The following is a 19,004-nucleotide window of genomic DNA, read 5'->3' on the forward strand; positions in this document are numbered from 1 at the left end:
CTGCAGAGCTCAGCATCCCCACAGCAGAGGCTCTGCTGCAAAACCTCGTTTTGCTCATGAGCATCCCAACAAAATAAATTGTCTGGCCTTGTGGCTCTGTCCCTACTGCCAGACAATGCCTGTCTGCATCACCCCTGGGACTGTCCCAACACAGGGGTGACCCCAGGACCATCACCCCTCGCCATGCGCAGCCATCCTGTACACAGCAGCCATGGAAAGCCCTGCGGTAGGAAACCGCAGTGGTGATGTTTTTGGGAGAAACACACAGAGAAAGCAGAGCTGTGCATGGCCAGCTCAACATCTCTGCTTGCACAGGTCACCGAGTCAAGGAGCTTGCAAACACATGTGCAAGGGATCATCAAGCTGGATCATCAAGTTCAACCACAACGATGTTCCTAAATAGTTTGAGGCTTTAACAAGGGCAGTAAGTTTTTTGCGCCTTGGTCCCAGGCAAGGCAGCATTCCCCTGAAAACTCTGCATGTTGAGCCTCCTGTTCCCTTTAGAAAGGAGGCTCTCACAAGCTGCCTGTTTTGCTCTGCAGGAGGTGTTTTGATGGAGGGTGTTTTTGATGCAGGGTGACCCTGTCACCTCCTACCACCTTCCTCAGTGTTGTAGTTTGGTTGCAAGGAGGTTGCACGTGGGAGGTCTTGTGCGGTGCTTTTTCCTATTCGTGAATGCACCCTCGTCCTTCTGCACTGGGCAGCAAGGTGCTCCTGTTGCCACCTAACTCAGATCCCTGCCTTCCCCATCCAGGACCTCACACCTGTTGAACAGAGGCACTTGCTGGGAGGGTGGTGAGTCAGCTTAGCTGGGACTTAAACCCACAAACCCCTGGTTTAGGAGCCCAGGACCTTATCTATTAGGTTTGGGAAGTCCCTTTGATTCCTGTGTATGTGTTTTCTTCTAAGATACAACAAGCAGGAAGGGCACAAAGCAGCCATCCCTGAGCCTCTCTGCTCCTGTCTCAGGGAGAAAGGAATTCACCAAGCCCCAGAGCCTGACTCACTCTCTGTGTGAGCATGAATTAACCAGGAATGTTCGAGAATTATTCCTGAATAATTCATGAACCTGAATTAATCATGCATTTTCATGAATTATTCATGAATAACTCATGGAAATGCAAGGTTTATTCATGCTCCAAAAAACCCAAGGCTTTTTCTCTTCTCTTCTGCTCTCTCTCCCTGTAAGAAACAGACCTGAAACGAGCCAAGGAAAAAAAACATAGATATGTATATGGAAAAATAACAGGAATAATAATGCTGAAACAAAACAACCAGGAAAAAAGAAAGAAAAGGGTCTTTTTCTTTTTCTTTGCAGTGGGGACAGCAGGTGGGAGCTTTCTAAGCCAGACAAAGGAGACCTGACAAACAACTGTGGTGAAGGGACAAGCCCAGGGCAAAGAAGTGTCCGGTCACCTCCTCTCCTGGAGCAGCAGCTGGGATCTGGAGAGACTGGAGACATTTTGCAAGACTGAACACCTGGAGCAGTGCAAACCAGGCAAGGACTGAGCTCTGTTGCTATCAGAATTGCGATATCTTCTTTATCTCTTTCTCTCTCTCTGTGTGTATTTGTGCAGCTTTGTTGCATTAGTTAAGGTAAATGAGCAACTAGTAAGTGGGGCAGGAGGGAGCAGTAGCATCTATGAAATCAATGTTTTTACTTTGTGTTAAAGAAAGCTTTTTGGGGCTGGGCTTGTTTGCTGTTTGGAATATGGAGCTTTTTAAACCAGAGCTGTGTTTCTGGGAGGTCTCAGCCTATGCATTTATCCCAGTTTCTTGGTCTGTGCCCTTCCCTGGGCTCAGGCGAGGGTCGGACGCAGCTGCAGATCATCCAGCAGCAGGGACAGGGCTGTGGGGAGCCAGGTGGGTACTGCACACTTAATTTGTATGTGGTGCTGCCTTATAAAAATAAACCGCAGAGTGTGTCTCGGCCAAGAGAAAAGCATTGTATGAGGCAGATGTGAGTCGGTGGCAACAGGGCAGGCTGGCACATTTGGGGAAGGTTTTGGTTCCTGCAGCTTTACTGTAGCTGATGATGGTGGAGGAGGGGAAGGAAAGGGAGAAAGTTCTCCAGGGTGAACTGAACCTCCCAAGCGGGAGGAATCAAAACCAAGCTTGACTTACATGAGGGTGTGGAGGCAAAACAAGAGATTGCAATAAATTGGGTCGTAGCTGCATTTCCTGACAGCTTGTCCCTGCTCCATCTTTCCTCTCCCTGTCCTGGCTCCCTCCCATCACCTTTGGACACCGTGGCCGTTCTCCACGTGGTGCCCAGGACAAGGTCTCAGTCCCCAAACCCTTCTGCCAAATCGTGCTGCAGAGCAGAGGGGCTGGGCTGTCCCCATCTGGTTGTCCCCATGTCTGCCTGTGTTTTTCCCCATCACTCCAGTTTCTCCTGGGATTTAAGCCTGAAGCTCTAAGGGGTAAAACAGGGTATGTCAGTGGGTCAAGACCCAGGAGACCAGCTCTTTGTAGCTTTGCTACTTGGCTGTCTTGGATGCACCTTTTGCTGGTCTGTGCCTCAGTTTCCTCATGTGTGAAATTGAGGTAATTTGCTACCTTACTTATCAAAACACTTTGACATTTACTGTGGAAAATAACTGTACAGGCAAAGGAATGATCATTTCCTGGAATACACCTGGGTCTTTTCAAGCATATTCTCTGTACTGCCTTGATATCACACGGATACGGTCCTGTGCTGTCACAAATTGCTGTAGACCTATTGAAGTTAATTGAGCTGTGCTGGTTCACAGGGGCAGAGGAACCAGCCTGTCTCTGCTCAGTGTCTGCTCAAGGCATCCTGCATGTCCCCAGGTGACACATGCCAATGGATGGAGCTGCAGTTTCTCTCCAAATTAAACTGGGGTATGCTCAAGGCACATGGGGCTGTGCCTAGGTCAGTCCCAGAGAAGGGATTTAGGATAAGGTAAGCACAGAAGGGCTAGAACTGGCAGAAAAGGTGCAGAGACAAGTATTTTCTATCTGCAGGCTACAGTGCCTTGGGTAGAGCATCATTTGCTAATCTCCCCAACCACAGGAGAGCACAAAGCCGTGCAGTGATGCTTCCCTTCTCCCCAGGACCAGGTGGGCAGCCCCGATGTCGGCCAAGCTCTACGTGCTCATCAGCTGGCCCGACGGCAGCCGGGTGATCAACATTGAGAACATCAAGGAGCCCCGCAAGCCGTTCCACCTTTACACGGTGGGCGAGCAGGTGCTGGCCCGCTGCCCCGGCTTCAGTGGGCTCTACTGGGGGATGCTGGAAGGCATAAGCGGTGAGCAACATCCCTCTGTCCAGGGCTTTGCAGCTTGGGGCTGCTCAGGAGCAACCTTTAGAGAATGAGTCCAGTGCTGAAAAATCCTCTCTTCCTGCAGAGCATAAAGATATTTTAGAGAAGAAGCTGCTGGAAGACAGACAGCTCCTGGAGAAGTTGAGTGAGTAGGGTCTTTTGAAGATTGCACTTTTCTTACCTCCATTGGGGTTTTAGGGTGGGAGGATGCTGAGAGTATTGTAGTCCTGGCATAAACATCACAGCCCTGCAATCAGGGTAAAAAGCGCTGAGTGGGAGGTGGGAGATACACAACATTGATACCCCATTGCATATCTTGGGTGTCTACCTTGCTTTCAGAAGAAGAACCAGCTGTCCACAGCATGATGCCACCCCAGCCAAAAAAATCCAGGAAAACCTTCCCAAAATGGACCTCGGGGAATGCATCCAGAAAATACCACAGCGATAGGACATATGTTTCCAAGCCGCTGCTGCGGGCAGCCGAGGCCAACCTGCCCCATGATGCCAGCAGCTCCTCCATAGCCAAGGAGAGATGTGCCCTGGGCAATGTGGCAGGAGGCCCTCGCGCGCTGGTGGGGCCCCCCCACCCAGCCAGCACCTACACACCCCCGCCCACATTTGTCACCATGGCCATGCCGGGGACTTCCCAGGGTGAAGAGGACAGGGCTGGTCCACCTACCAGAGGTAATCGGGGTATTTTAGGGCTTTTAGGTCTCTCCTGTCTCATCCTGAACAGCTGTTTGGGGTGGAACTGCCGGGGACCTCTGCTTTGCTCCAGGGCTCTCTGTGTTTTCTCCCAGGGCTACAAAGGTTATAGATTACATTTTCTGGTCCTTTCCACCTGGGGGAGGGCTGTCTAAAGAGAGATACCTGTGTGATAATGTATGATGTCTGCTCTACCAGGCATCAACTCCTCCTCCTGGGCTAGCAGTTCTTTCTTCACAAGCCAAGAAACAATGCAGCCTGCCTGAATAACTGAAATACCTAAATCCTTGTATCTCAATTAGCCAGACCTTTCCAGATTTGTTTATTTCCCTGCTTGCCCATCCACTACTACATACGGTAAATGCACTTTTATAAAAATACACCAAAGCATTATCTACCTGCTGACTAACAGCAGTGTCCAGGGACACATTGGCTCTGATTACCTTGTCTGCTATGTCTTTTGTGGTGGGAACAGAAGCAGCCCTTTAGATACCACCTTTTTCTAATAACAAAATCCCTATTGTTCAGCCCTCGAAAGCACATCTGGATCACTTTGTTTCTGCAAACAGAATAATGTGTTGCCATGCGATCTAGCAGGAGTTCTTAGGTAATCTGTTCTGGAGGCAGATTCAGGACTTCTTCAGCAGCTGGTTCATTCAGCTTGTCTCCCATGCCTGCCTGTAGATTACGTTGCCCTGGCAATGAAGAGGAAGTCAGATGGCATCTTGTCCCCGTGCCAGCAACACATCTGTCTGAACAGGTAACACTTGAAAGTGCAGCGAGGGCCCTGAATATTTCACACCAAATATATTAACTCAGCATGGGGTCTGTCCACTTGGTTTTCATGCCCTGGTGGGGCTCACGTTGAACAGAGGTTAGTGTAGACTTAAACCCAAAGGGCAAAAGTTGAAGGGAGCTTGTGTTGGTAGATACTGCAGAGCAATGGGGTCTCTTGTGCTTTGGAACCCTGATTGCTTGGTGAGTCAAACAGGAGAATTCCCCAAATCTGCGTACTAGGGATTGCTCTGCATGGAAAAGAGAATGCACAGGAGGTTGTCCACATGAAGAACCATTGATATGTCATATTTGCTCTTTAAATGAAAGCAGAATTGAATTTGCTTTGAATTCCAACCTTTGAATTCCAGATAATTCTCGTCAGGAATGAATAAGAGCATGAAGCTTCTCATGACAGTGCTTTTTACCTTTTTTCTTCCAGCTGTGAAGAACGAAAGCTTGATGCTTTGCAAGAGATGGATGACTTTGAGAGGGTTCAAAAAAATTTTGGTCCCGGTGAAATGGAAAGGTAATTAGCAAAAGAAGGCACCTGTTCTTAACTGTGTTTTACTCGTCACTACAAGAAAGAGTGGTGAGACCACAGCTGAGTGACAAAATGGTGCAATTTTAGAAGTAAGAGCTGCTGAATCTCTTTATAATCAGACCCAGGTATTTCATTCTGATTGTAGGACCTGCAGTTAGAGATGCAAGAAAGCTCTAAAATAGCACAGAGACCACAAAGTTCTTGCCTATAACAATCAATGACATCTGTCATGTTTGAAAATGGTTGTATGTTGCTTACTTTATTGTTGGTTACTTTGCTGGTATCCAGTGATGAAGTAGCTCCTAGGGACAGTTTTACTGCAAAGAAATGGGTGCCAAAAAATCGTGTTACAGCACTCGCATTGTCATTTCCCACGTGTCTGTTGTTTCATATCACAAATATGGGCATTTTGGGACTAGCAGGACAGGGCTTCTGTCTTTCCTTAAAACTGAAAAGAAAGCTAAGCATTAAAGTCTCCATGCCTTGAATGGCATAGCTGGATGGGCTGGCACCCTGGCAGAGAAGTTGTCCTGTCCTTGTTTGCAGGAGGCTTGGGTGGAGGTGCTATATCCTTTATCAACATCCATGGTGAGGCTACGGTGTCTTCTTGCCTCTACACATGTACTCTGGGTTTAATTTTTCAGGGTGGAGAAGATGGAGCAGCTGGAGAGGATGGTGGTGGACCTCCAACAGGATGTCCTTTCTCTGAAGAAGAAGGTGCAGAGGCTGGAATCCTTGTCCTTCCAGGAGGAGCCCAACCGGCAGCCATGTGAGGTGGTGGAGCTCTTCAATGGCTACACCAAGGAACAGCTCAAAGAGACCATCCGGTTTGACCAGAAAATCAGCACTGCCTGCAAGACGCTACTCTACAAGCTCTTCACATCCGACTACATCCAGAGCCACTCCATCACGGGGCGGAGGGGCAATACTTTCCGAGAGGCGAAGCCCATGATGGATGAACGTTGCATCAAAATAATTCGGGTGCTGTTGAAACAGAAGTTTGGGGATCATCTCAGTGACACAGTGATCACGGAGAAGATACAAAATGTGCAGAAAGCCCTGCGGCAGAAGTTTAAGACAGAATGTCTCTAATGTGTGGGAGACTTGGTGTCTCTTCTTACCATGCCTATCGGTGTACCCAGGCAACCCTTCCAGAAAAGACAAGTCTGATCTGCTGCTGCTCAGCTGATTCTTCCCAAGAAGCCAACCCAACTGAACAATGCGCTAAACACAACACAAACCTTCACTGCCAAACCTCTGTCTGCATTAACTGAGTTGGAAGGTTGCCCAGCCTGGCTGGTTTTGCACATCTGCGAGCAATTTGCAAGTTCCTTTCCACCCATTCTGTGTGCAAACCTCACTGCAGGGTGCATGGAATGATCTCTGGGACTTTTTGATGGACACGCTCAAAAGCCTGAGGGTTCCCTTTGGGTCCAGATACGGGTCAGTAGCTCAGCTTTGTTCCAGCTTGTGGGGTGTTAGGGAGAAGGAGCAGCTCTGTGGTTGGGACTCCAGCTGCAGACGGACTTTGTGTCACCCAACATGGCTTCTCTCTGCATGTCTGTGGTTGCCTCCTTCTGCCTGTGGGGCAATATTTGTTCTCTTTGCTTCCCCTGAATGTGTTTTACAATTTTCTGCAGTAACAGAAAGGCAGGCTCATTAAAACAACACCATCAAGCATTCCGAGAAAAGTAATTTAATTTTTTCCTCTGTTTAAATGTAGCTGTACAGAAGTGTCTTCACTAAACAAAAAGGTGCTGAACAAGAGAAGTAGTCACCCAGGGAAATTACTTTACATTAATTTTCTGTTCAAAACCAGATTATTTCCAGGAAGAAATCTTGTGTATTTTTATGACATAGGAGTGAAGGACAGATGGCTCACTCCAAGCTCCTTTCAGGCAGTTCAGAGATCAGAAGGTCTCCCCTCAGCTCCTGTTCTCCAGGCTGAACCCCCCAGGTCCCTCAGCCACTCCCATCACACTTGTGCTCCAGCCCCCTCCACAGCTCCATTCCCTTCTCTGAACTTGCTCCAGCACCTCAAGGGCTTTCTTGTCCTGAGAGGGATGGAGAGGATGGGACCACCATCACCTCCTGTGTGGCTGAGGCTGCATCCAAAGCCATTTCCCTGGGCTCTCGTTTTCACTTTAATCTTCCCTCCTGGTGCTTCATCACATCCCTCGCCAAGCAGCAGCCTTGAAAGCCAGCCCACCAATGTTATTTATTAAAATGTGTGCTGCTGCCCTCCCCGGCTGAGCCCCCTCTGATGAGCTGCAGATCTTTACTGCAAAAGGAGGGAGACAATGCACGGAGAGGAAGGACTTGTTGCAGGGAGTGATGACTCCTGAAACAAGTAATCTCTAATTAGCTCCTCAGATGAGCTGGGTGACCTTTCTGCTTGAAAGGCCCTTTGGCAACTCCTGTGGAGGTAAACTTCAGCCTAACACACAGATATTCGGAGATTCTGAGAAGCGGGGCTGATGAGTGCTCCTTGGATCCATGTACAGCACAGCCACAGCACACACGAGTCAACACTCAGATGGGCCCTTTTTGGCAAAAAAAAGTTGTCCTTAGCTCCTCTCAAAGGCTTTGATATGGCAGAGGGGACTGAAGAAAAGCAATGCAGGTGGCTTTTTGTTAAATTTCAGTTTTATGGTATTTGTGAACTTGGGGCAGCGTTTCCAGGCTAATTGGGATCACTCACAGCCAGGGGCAATCAAAAGTCACCACGAGGATGTCAATGCTCTCGCCTCTGGCTAATCGGCCTTGAGAAGGAAGATCACACGGTGCTGAGATGTGGCATCCCTTCGAGATCAAGGGGTCAGGGAAGATAGAGGAGGAGGATGAGGGTTTATGCCAGAACCACTTCGCTTGGGGATGTTCAAAGCCCATGTCTCTCTTTAAGTGACGAAGGGCAGCTCCATTAAATTGCATTAAGCTCCCTCTTTAAAAGAATTACTGTGAGAAGCCAGACAGGTCTTTCTGCTGAAATGAATTGCTCAGCTGAATCCGCAGCATCTTGTTAAAAATGATGGTGCTGTTCAGCTTCTAGGCTCTCAGGGGACAGGAGGACATGGGCAGTGAAAACTGGGGTCAAAACTCAGGGCGGTTTTGAGGGAGGTTTTGTACTTTGTACAAAAGTGAGCAGAAATGGGACTTCAAATTTGCTTTGCAGATATCAAATGGTACTGAAAGGTCCAGTCCTCCCTCCTGCTGGCAGGAGCAGAAGCAGTGACCTCAGGGGTTTGCATTATTCAAACAGGGTCTGCAGCAACTGAGCAGGGACCCCACAGGGCTCTGAGGGTCCTCACTCCCCAGCACCCCAAAACCCTGCAATGGGACATTGCCAGCCCCACCTCGCTGTGTGCTTACACTTCTTGTTTCCTTAGGAACCAGTTGAAAGCTGTGCATTAGTCACTGGCATCAGTGCTGCCAGCAATACACAGGTTTTTGGGGAAAAAAGGGAACGTTCCCAGCCTGCTGGGTGTCAGCCCTTGCACTGCAGCTGGGTCACAGCTTGAGGCTTCTGCAATTTCCAGTTGCAGAGATGCTGCTGACGGGATTGCTGACTTCATGTAGGGGGAAAAAAAAAGTCAAACCAAGAGGGAAATTGGTGTTTAACCCCATTCATTTCAATTTTAGCTCCCTGATTCTGCCAGGGCAATTCTAGCATCCAGCACAGGTTGATTTTAATTTGCCTGTTTCTTGTCTCATAAGAAATACGTACTGCTAAGTCTCTCAACACCTGCACTGTGTGCGTCCCTTAGAAATCGTCATGTTAGTTTAATGAAATTATGCGAGCTGTGAGTATCAGTAAGAGGAATAAGGTCAAAACATAACTAAATCTCTTCTTGGATTTTAATCAAGGCTTACAAATCCTGGCTGCCTTTACACAAGTCTCAGGCAGTCACTGCCGTCCGATGATCTGAGCTTGTTCGATGTGCTTGGAAACATCTTCTGATGCAGAATTAGTGGCTCAGTGGGTGGTGGAAGTGTCTGTCTCTTATTTGTGGCTCCGTTTGGTTTGACATCCTCCTTCAGACAGCCAGGGGAGCGGAGATGCGACCCACACACAGCTCAGCTTGGAGGGGAAAAAATGAAATATGAAAAGGACAAGCCTTGGTCTGCATGAACTTGAAGCTGCGTGCCACCTCCTGCTGACATCCAGCACACAACTGCTCAGTTCCATAAGAAGATTTTTTTTTTTTTTGTTATTCTGGTAAGTCTTCATCTTATTTGGCTTCAAAAAAATAGTGAAAGAGAGAAAATGCACGTAGAGATGCGGCTCCAGAGCTGTATGTGTGTATTGTATTTGCACTTCTGGAGTATTTTCTGACAAAAGTAGGGGGTTTTTATCATTTTACATGTTTCTTGAAAGTATACCTGCATATTTTTCTGAGAGTGCATACGCATACCTGGTAGATGTGCAAATATATCAGATTTTATAACTTTAAGCAATCTTTCTTGTCTCTGCTTCAATCACATCTTCATTACACATAGTTTTTACCAGTATTTCTCTGTCTGCAGTACATGATTACATTATTCTGACTCATGTCTATCTCCCACATCTATTCAGAGTCAAATGGAACTAGGGAGATTGTTATTAGAACACAGCAAGCACAGAAATAAAATTAACCACAGCACCAGATTTCTGTGTGCAGAATACACCAAGCAAATAAAAGGGCCTTCCACTTCTAATAAAATCTTGATATGGATTGCTTCATAAAAGCTGAAATTAATCATATTCAGAGGGAGAAAAGGGAGAACTTGGAGCCCTCTGACTGCAGGGTGACTGCTGTCATTGCCTTCAGGTGCAGAACATCGAAACATCATGAAGCTTCGGAACCAGGTGTGATGTTCTGCTTGGAAAGTGAGCTTCAGGACTTGATCAAACACTTGAGTAACAGATCCACAGGTGGTTAAAGCCGCTCCCAATGAAATATTAATCCCTTTGAGGTTGCCAGAGCTCTTTGCGCTGCCTCCTGAGGGCTCAACCATCGCTTGGGTTCTTGTCTGTGTCTCTTGATGGTGGAGGAAGGATCCTGCAGAGGAATGGTGACTTCTCAACCCCCTGCTTGCCCCACTCCAATCCCCTCAGGGTCCCAGGAAGGATTCAAGGTATGGACACGATTTCACAGCTTCATCTCAGTGCTGGAGGATGAGGGCTGGTGAGGAATGTGCCCCAATTCACCTTCCTTGTCAATAGCATGTACCTGCTGTGCCAGAACATCTCACTCCTCATGAAACACCATTTGCAGATATGTTTTATTTTAATGGTATGTTTTATTGGGTGGGGGTTTTTTATTTGGCACGGGGGGTTAGCTGGAGTGAAGGGGACTGTGTGCCCAACCCAATAATGGAGAAATTGGCACCCCGCCAAGCCGAGGACTGCATGGTGCTGGTTGATTGTTTCTCTTAAATATAAGTGGTGTAGCCCAGAGCATTGGGCATTTAAGGGAAGAGGAGACTGTAGAGCTGATGTACTACTGATAATGAATAATCATTAGACTCCAAGGGAGTTTATTAGTATTACTGTTAATTCTAGATGTACCATGCTGGGAGATGTGGAAGGTTGGGATAGATGAGTTCATGACCTATGTATTACAGGCTAGATTTTACCCTGCTAATATGGGAAAATCGATCATTTCTGAAGTGAGAAGACTGATAAAAACACTGACTTTAGCGAAGCAGCGTTGTTGCTATTATATATTCAACAGGCTCACTGGAATGGTGCTGGGGAAGGATTGAATCTCTCTTCTATATGTCTCAAATTTAGGACTTAGTTTGCCCTCAGTTCCCAGGAGGCAGGAGGGAAACAGTAGACACCTTCCAACATTCACACCTTCACTTGGGGGCAGGATTGTCTGACATTTCTCCATCCCATTTGTTATCCTCCTGAGGTTTTTCACACTCTGAAGTCAAGAGCAATTACCAAAAGTGAAGGAAAGCTATAGAAAGCCCCCTTCAGCTTTAGCATGAGTGGGCCCACAGTCAGAGACTTAATGTTTTTCCTTTAAAGTGATTTGGACTAAAAGTAAAATACTGTCATGATGTGGGAACCCTGCTCTTCATCGCAGTCCCCAAATTACTTGAGCATGTTCCTTTGTAACCCACCATGTTATGGAAATGCCCTGCACAAGAGGACTTGCTCCTCTCCTGGAAAATAAAAAGCAAAAATAGCTATAAAACACCGATAAAAATGCTGTAGTTTGCACAGACCAAAAGGAAGGTGCAAACTCGTCTATGTTTTTTGGGTGTACATGCCCCTTATTTTCTAATTCTCTCTTGAGCTGAGACAAGAAGTTGAGTTTGCTTTCTGCAGAAGTACTGCCTTTCAATTTGGAGATGTTTCTGTATTTCTTGGCTCAGAGTGGAAAAAACAAATATCACCGTATTCAGGACCCGTCCAACGAGACCACTAGGGTGAAAAATGAAATCGGAGAGTTTAATGCATTGTTTTGGTAGATAAATTTTACAGCTTATTGTAGTCTTGTTGTTAATTCAACTAACTCCTATTTATATAATATATATTGTGGGTCTAGTTTATACTCTGAGGAGTGAGCTAGGAACATTTCTTTTCAGTAGGGAAAGCAATTCCTGAGAGACACAGCAGCCCCAGGGGCAGACCTGTTTTCTGGTGAATTATTTAGGAGCTGAGACTGTCTACCTTGTATTTTTTCTCTAATTTTGGCAGGCCATGACTCCCCCTCTTGTGAAAAATCTCATTTGCAGACAGCAAACTGTATTTTGCAGCTCCCGGACGTTCCAGCTTTCCCAAGTTCTGGTGCAAAGCTGAGTAAAATAAGCGATATTAAATATCTTCTGCCTGTAGAGTTCAGCTGGATTTAATCCCCGGACTGAGTGGGTGACTCAAAGTCATATCTGCACAGTGTTCTCTAGGAAAAATCACCCGCTAACCCTGCCTGCCCCTGCAAAACTGTGTCATAAATCTGGAGTATTCTCTGACAAGTGGCCTGGAAGGTGGGAGAGGAGGAAGTTCATGTTCTCTTGTGAGAATAAAGATAAATTAATTCTTGATTAGGAAAGACAGCAAATAGGGGTATTTCCAGCTGCATGGGTATGATACTGACATTGCCTGTTAAATGCCTGATAATGACAGTTACCATGGATTAGCTACATAATATGCTTTATTGTGTTTTATGGTTCCTAGGACACACATGCCAGAAACTTTCAAAGAGAATAAAAACACAGAAGTTGAGGCCTTCATACAGGTTCATTTTGAATTTGTAATGCCTGGTTATTTAGAATATCACACAGACAAAAAAAATCACATGTGATACCTGTCTGGTACAGGTTAAGCTTCATCATGCTCTGTCTTTATAAATAAAAATATAGGCAAGTGGATGTGTCCCCAGATGACAGACTAAAACATACCTGAGCACAGAAATTGTTTTTTCATTTTCTAGGCAGCAAACTGGGATGATGGTTTTGGTTGCCTGCTGAACTGTCAGCTCTCCCTTCTGTTCCACAGGATGCCAATGCAAGGTCTGATTTTCTTCGCTGAAGTTGGTGTGAGTTATGCTCAATACCTTCACCTGTCAGAAGTTTACATCCAAGAAAATCAAGTTATCAGAACTCAGCAGGATTCAATTTTCAGTCCCCAGATTTCAATTTGACAGCAACAATCCACAGGAAAAAAAAATGCAAATGTTTTCTCCTGCAGACAGAAATGAAGAGGGTGCTGAGAGCTCTCGTGGTGTTTGATCGCTTTAAAGCCCTGCCTGCCGAAAGTGAATTGGTGAAATTCTGCTTGAAATGTGCTGGATGCATTTACAGGTGAGGAGACGAAACGAGTAAACCTTCCTCGGAGTGGAAATGCCTCCCCAAGACCTTCTTGTTTATCCACTTAAATACAAGGGTGAGGTGGTTTTTTTTTTCCCCGTTCATCTGTGGATTCACCCTGTCTACTTCTTGTTTAGCGATCCACTTCACCGCAGAAAAAAAAGAATCAAAGAGGTTTCAGCTCCTTCCTCTACCCCAGCCTTTTCTCTCTCATAATGTTAATGAGTGATAATGCTTCATGATTTTTTTCACAGGCTATTGCTGCTGAAAATTGCTTTGGTGCACTGGGACTCTTATTCACTGGCTATATCATGAGCTTTCTGCAAAGCAGAGGAAAAAAGACCAAGGAAGTGTTGTGGCTATAAATTCTACAAAGGTCTGACCTTTATGTCCTCTGAGAATCAACTTTTAAGGAGTGAGTCCTGTTCCCCTTCACCAGCCATGTTAGGGATGAGCAGCACAGCTCCGTCTCTTGCCCAGTGCCCCATAACTCGCACATCCAAAAAGCAACATTTTCCATCCAAATTGAGGAGCTGTTGTGAACTGGACAAAGGTTTTGCTTTTAATGATTAACTGAGCTTAGTTCTAGAAATAACTTCTGCAACACTCTTGCCTTTCAATACAAAACTAGCAAGTCCTTCAGACACCCCTCACTGCCTCCACAGCACTGGCAATGCAGTTATACATACAGACTCTGGGATTTCCTTCTGGGAACCTTTGGCTTCTTTTACTTCAAGTCCCTGGTTGCTGTAGTCCCATGGGTGACCTGAAATAGGAACAGCTGATGCTGTGCAGCCAGATTCAAACCCATCAAGGCAACCAATGTCCCATAAGTGGTGATGAAGTGAGAAACAGAGGTGACATCGCTGAGAACTGGTTTTTTTGCCTTCTCATTTTGGCATTGAAAATAAAGCTTTTGGCCTCTTCTGTCCTCCAGTATCTCCTGTGGGGGCTGAACACAGGTGTTTCACAGCACTGTGAAAACAAAACAAGAGCTGTATGAAATGTGGGTGAGGTGCTGATGTCCATTTGGAAGGAGACTTTAAGGCAGTTTTATCCCAAGCTTGCAGAGGCTCTGGCTGTGCTGGCAGGCAGGGGGTGGGTGGCACTGGGGATTTCTATTCTCCCAGTGTACTGTTTGTGAGGAGATTGAGCTCTGGGTATTAAATAACCTTTAAGGGAACAGGAGCAGCTGCAAGATGTTTTGTAGACTGAAGGTGCAGCTCTGGCAGCACTAAATCTGAAAAGTCAACAAGCAGATTAAATGGTACAGTTTAGCTCTTAGAGCTGAAATATCCAGCCTGAGGCTCGCCGCTGAAATTGGTTATGAGAGACTGTAATTGAAAGGAAATCTGATATTTCTAAATTTCACAAAATTTGGAAGCTGCAGGTGAACGCAGATTGGGTGATGGTGTACATATATTTGTGTGCGTGTCCATCCTCTGATGAACCATTTAACGCTTCTTGTAAGCATCCATGGATCATCTTGTTCAATATTACCATCATAATTAGCATCTGCTTGCATCAAAGTCTACAATAAGCTTATTAATTATTTATTATATCTACTTCACTTTGCCGATTTGTCTATGTGGAGAAGTGTGAGTGTGTGTCTGATTTGGGCTTTTGGTAACTATTTTTTTATTATCTCATGCAACAAGTTCTAACATCATATAGAAGACAAGCTCTTACATCCCATACTTGGAGAAATGATGCTCTGCAGTATCTCTCCTCCATCATTGTCTACCAGATGTGGAGTCTGGCTTTGATCAGCACCATCTAAGTTTCAGGTCAGCTTCTGTATATTTAAATACTCTCACTGAGGTTTGCGGGTTTTTGTGGGAATTCTCAGTCCTGCTGTGCAGATCGTGTTTAACAAAGCAGATTACAGCACTTCTTGCCCATCGTGGTTTTGGATGCTATGCAGCCCCACTCACCGCAGTGGCTTGTGTCGAGGGGGTGGATTTCTAGATGAAAAGCACAGCCGTGAACTGGAGAGACAGAGCTGAAACCAGAGCCCAGTGGCTAAATGAGCTGCTGGCTGCTAGCTGGACAGGAGATCAATGGCGAGACACATCACGGTGGTTCTATAAAGAATGGAGACACGTGTTGCATGTGCCAATATGATTGGAAATGTCACCACATCCCCTTTCTTCAGGAAAAAGACAGGGCAACAGCGAGCGCTCTCCCTTTTCATCTATCTAGAATAGAATAGATTTTGTTCAAGGTGCCAATCTTTATTTCTCAGAAGCAATTTTACTTCTTCTTTCTTCCCTGGACATAAATGCATCTGTTTTCTTTTCTTATTCAGTAAAAAAATGAAGCAACAAACCCTCACTTATTCCCACTGTTCAACTTTGATAAAACTATAGCTTAGAAAACTCTACATATTAATAGCGTGAATCACTTAAGTGGGGTACATTATGTTTTCACTTTCCATTATGCTTTTAGTGTAGGCAACTTATCAGGGGCTGCCGTTTAATCTGTTGTAGCAATCTTGAACATTAAAGCCAGGTTATTTCACAAAGGGATGTATTACTTTCACTGGGGAAGTTAATATCACCCATGATTATATTTGACATTTGGGCCTGGCATATTATTTTTCATACCATGTCTGAATATAACTACCCACTTTTCACATGAGCAGTCGTTGAAGTGGGTACATTTCAAATATCTGCACACATCCATAAGTGCCATCCTAACAGCCTCATCACTGTAAATCAGAAAAGACAATTTAATGAACAATATGGGGAGGGTGAACTCAGGAAATGAAATTTTCTGTGGTGGGTAAGCAAGCAAAGGGTAAATATTGTTGTTGTACATACTGGCTGAAGAAACTACAAAAGGGGAGCGGGTGCCGTGCTCCTTGGAGGAGCATCTCCAGAGCATCATCACTCCAAAGCATCCCCAAACAAACACCGCTGAAACACAGCTGGGCCTCCCAGCTTCTTGCAGGGGTTCCTTTCATAATACAACCCACAATGTGGCTCAAAGATCTGCTCTTGCCAAGAAAGAGGGATGAATTTGAAGAGACAGGTCCAGAAGCTGATGTCTCAGATGGAGCAACATCTCACATCCTTCAAAGCCAATGGACTCCGGCTGGCTATCAGTGCAGGGATGCTTAAGTATGAGCCTCAAAGGATTCTTCAGAGCTGAAAATGGGAAAAATCACCTTGAATCTCAGTGCTGGCTTGGTGAAGATGTTAATTCGCAGTTAGGGTAAGGACCTTTTGTTTAGCAGCCAAGGAAGCCTGTGTTATGGACATCAGTCCATGTGTCCACATTAACAGATCTGCCAACTTCAGCTGTTCATTCTCTATTTGAACCCCACTTTCCCTGTTATGTCTTTGGCAAGAAGAGGTTATTGAAGGTGAAGCTCTAGGTGCCATTCTTGGACAAAAATAACTTGGAGAACTCACTGCCACAAGATCTCAGCAATACCTAGAGTTGAGCAAGATCATCACAAAATCAGGGCCTTTCTACTTAAAATGTTGGCTTCTTGGTCCTGTTGTTGTCATGAGCCAACTCTTTGCAATCCATGGAAGCCAGCAGGGCCTTGCTATAACCTTTGGATATATATATATGTAAAATCACTGTCCTATTTCTGGCTCTGTTCATTCAGCCTTTGAGCCATAGTTAAGCCTTAATGAACTATGAAAACAGAACAGCGGACTGAAAGGGAAGAAGAGGACATGAGAAGATAGCAGTTCAGGAGAGAGAAAGAGTAAGTAGAATTAAATTACCACCAATTTCTGAGTCATGACAGTGCATTATTTGATTTCATGGAGGATTCAAACAACTTACCTTGAAAAAAATCTTCTTCCCAAAATTCTGTGTTATCAAACGTCATTTCCACAGTCTGTTCCTTTGATTTATTTTCAAAGCTAGCTGATAATGCTCTCATAATGTTTTCTGCCTTTGTCTTTTATCTGTTCCTAACACTGAGACCACAGGGGAGGAAAGACCCCAAACAGTAACAGCAGCAACTCTACCCTTCATTTAATGCAGTACAGGTAATTTGAGGCAAATGGGACTGTGCAGGACTACAATAGCAGACCTAAGCAGACAAAAAAAAGCAAGAATACCCAGTTTCCAGGCTCTCTGAGCACCGCCTGGGTACAGACACCAATACACGGCATCAGAGAGAACTGCTCTTTGCTACCCAGCATAGCCCAGCACTCCTTGGCGAGACCCGAATTCAACAGGGCTGGAATTTCAGCCTGAAATTTCCCTGTTGCTCTTAGATATATATTAATAAAGTCTCAGAGTCACAGAAAGCAGGGCTGGGAAAGGCATCAGGCCACCACAGAAGTCTACTTCTTCATCTACCTATATATGATGCATCATTTCCTGTCCCATTTTCACAAATCTCATAGATTTGGAGACTTCACTGTTCCTCACGCAACTGGCTCTATTACTTCAGTGTCCTTACTATGAGGGAGCTGTCTCCAGTTCCTAACTCCTACCTAGAATGGGTTACAGGCGCTCCAGAGGTGAGTTCAGTGTGCAAATAACCTCACCTGTCATTTCAGAAGTGGTTGAGTGGAATATCGTGTGTTTTATAAGACATACCTTTGGGCTGCCAGATGGTTTTCTATGCATCAGCCCCAAATTTTTAAATACATGTTGTGGTAGAATGCAAACTCCCCTTTCTCCCCCTCCCCCCTTCATCATGGAAGGAGTAGGCACATCCCCCTCTCTCTCTGTGTGAGGCTGACAGCTTCTTTTGTTTGGCCCAGAGCACCCTGGCCAGGGTCATTAGGAGAAGGGAGTGCCCAGGCTGGGCACCTGTGACCAGTGTGGGGGATGTTTGGAGGCTTCAGGGGCACCCCACACACGGTGTGGGGGTGCAGAGAAGCTTCTGGAATGCCTACAGTCAAGTCTGACCAGCCAGTATAAAAACGGGACTCTCTCGTCGAGACTGGGCCCATTGTCGCCGGTCTCTGGGAGCGCGAGCTGAAGATGCTGCCGCCGAGAGCCCCCCCTCCCCGGGATGGAGACCCCGCTTGCCTTGCCGCCACAGGTGTGAGTAAAACTTCTCGCAAGATTGCGAGTATATTTATCCTTTCCGTGCACATATGCACGTGTAACTTCCCGTGCTTAATACAAGCACGTATAAAATTATTTCCTCGTACAATCGCGGGTGTATTTATATTCCATGCACATTTGCACACGTACTTTAAAGTATTTCCTCGCACAATCACGAGTGTAACTTTATTTCCTCGCACAATCGCGAGTGTATTTTCCTCCTGTGCTTCCATATAAGCACGTGTAGCATTCCGTGCACATTCGCACGTGTAAGTAAATTAACCCTCGCAGGATTGCGAGTGTATCATCGAGTGTATTTTCCTCCCGTGCTTCCATATAAGCACATGTAGTATTCCGTGCACATTCGCACGTGTAAGTAAATTAACCCTCGCAGGATTGCGAATGTATTATAAATTTACCCTCGCACAATCGCGAGGGTATACTTTCCATGCTCACTACGAGTACCTATATCTCTTTCAGAATAATCCCGCACCGTGTTCAGGCAAGTGTGTACTCCTCTGGGACTCACGGGCGATTCCGGCATTGTTTTGGGTGAAGCCACGTGCATGCACACTGTGGACCTCCTGTTGTACTCGTTGCTGCCCCTTCATAATTTTCCTCAACTGATACCCGAACCTATATTTAAGTCACTTTTGGAGTGCTAAAACCCTGTTTCTCACTGGTTTAATAAAGGTTGTTTTGGACCCTGTTGTCCCTTAAACTAGCCTGGGGTGCCTCTGTGACACATGTGTTTTCCCCTGTGACACCGCATTGCTGAAACAGAGCTTCCCATGGGGGAAACAGCCCCGATCAGGGGAAGCACCTTGTGAAATACATCTCTGGACCCCCTCTCCCCTCCTCCTTGTCCC

At 45.9% G+C, this 19,004-nt stretch overlaps 1 protein-coding gene across 8 annotated transcripts; it reads left to right on the forward strand.

Annotated features, from left to right (window-relative positions):
• The first annotated feature begins 1,109 nt into the window (after positions 1 to 1,109).
• On the forward strand, positions 1,110 to 18,785 carry LOC136108066 (uncharacterized). 8 transcript variants are annotated; one of them, XR_011741588.1, is made up of 10 exons: positions 1,142 to 1,498; positions 3,079 to 3,272; positions 3,373 to 3,432; positions 3,627 to 3,971; positions 4,620 to 4,752; positions 5,209 to 5,295; positions 5,955 to 6,753; positions 9,349 to 10,425; positions 12,800 to 13,104; positions 13,365 to 18,784. XR_011741588.1 is itself a non-coding variant. In XM_071815608.1 (8 exons), exons 3-8 carry the CDS (start codon positions 3,098 to 3,100, stop codon positions 6,400 to 6,402), a joined length of 1,248 nt encoding a protein of 415 aa, XP_071671709.1. In that variant the 5' UTR covers positions 1,110 to 1,184; positions 1,319 to 1,498; positions 3,079 to 3,097; the 3' UTR covers positions 6,403 to 7,005. The 8 variants fall into 8 exon arrangements, 4 of the variants coding, with proteins under 4 accessions (XP_071671709.1, XP_071671708.1, XP_065705628.1 ...); XR_011741586.1 differs by having other exon boundaries at positions 9,349 to 9,526; positions 10,119 to 10,425; positions 12,800 to 18,784; XR_011741585.1 differs by having other exon boundaries at positions 12,800 to 18,785.
• The last annotated feature ends 219 nt before the right edge of the window (positions 18,786 to 19,004 follow it).

This window comes from Patagioenas fasciata, chromosome 16 (assembly GCF_037038585.1).
Source record: "Patagioenas fasciata isolate bPatFas1 chromosome 16, bPatFas1.hap1, whole genome shotgun sequence".
Taxonomy (NCBI): Eukaryota; Metazoa; Chordata; class Aves; order Columbiformes; family Columbidae; genus Patagioenas; species Patagioenas fasciata.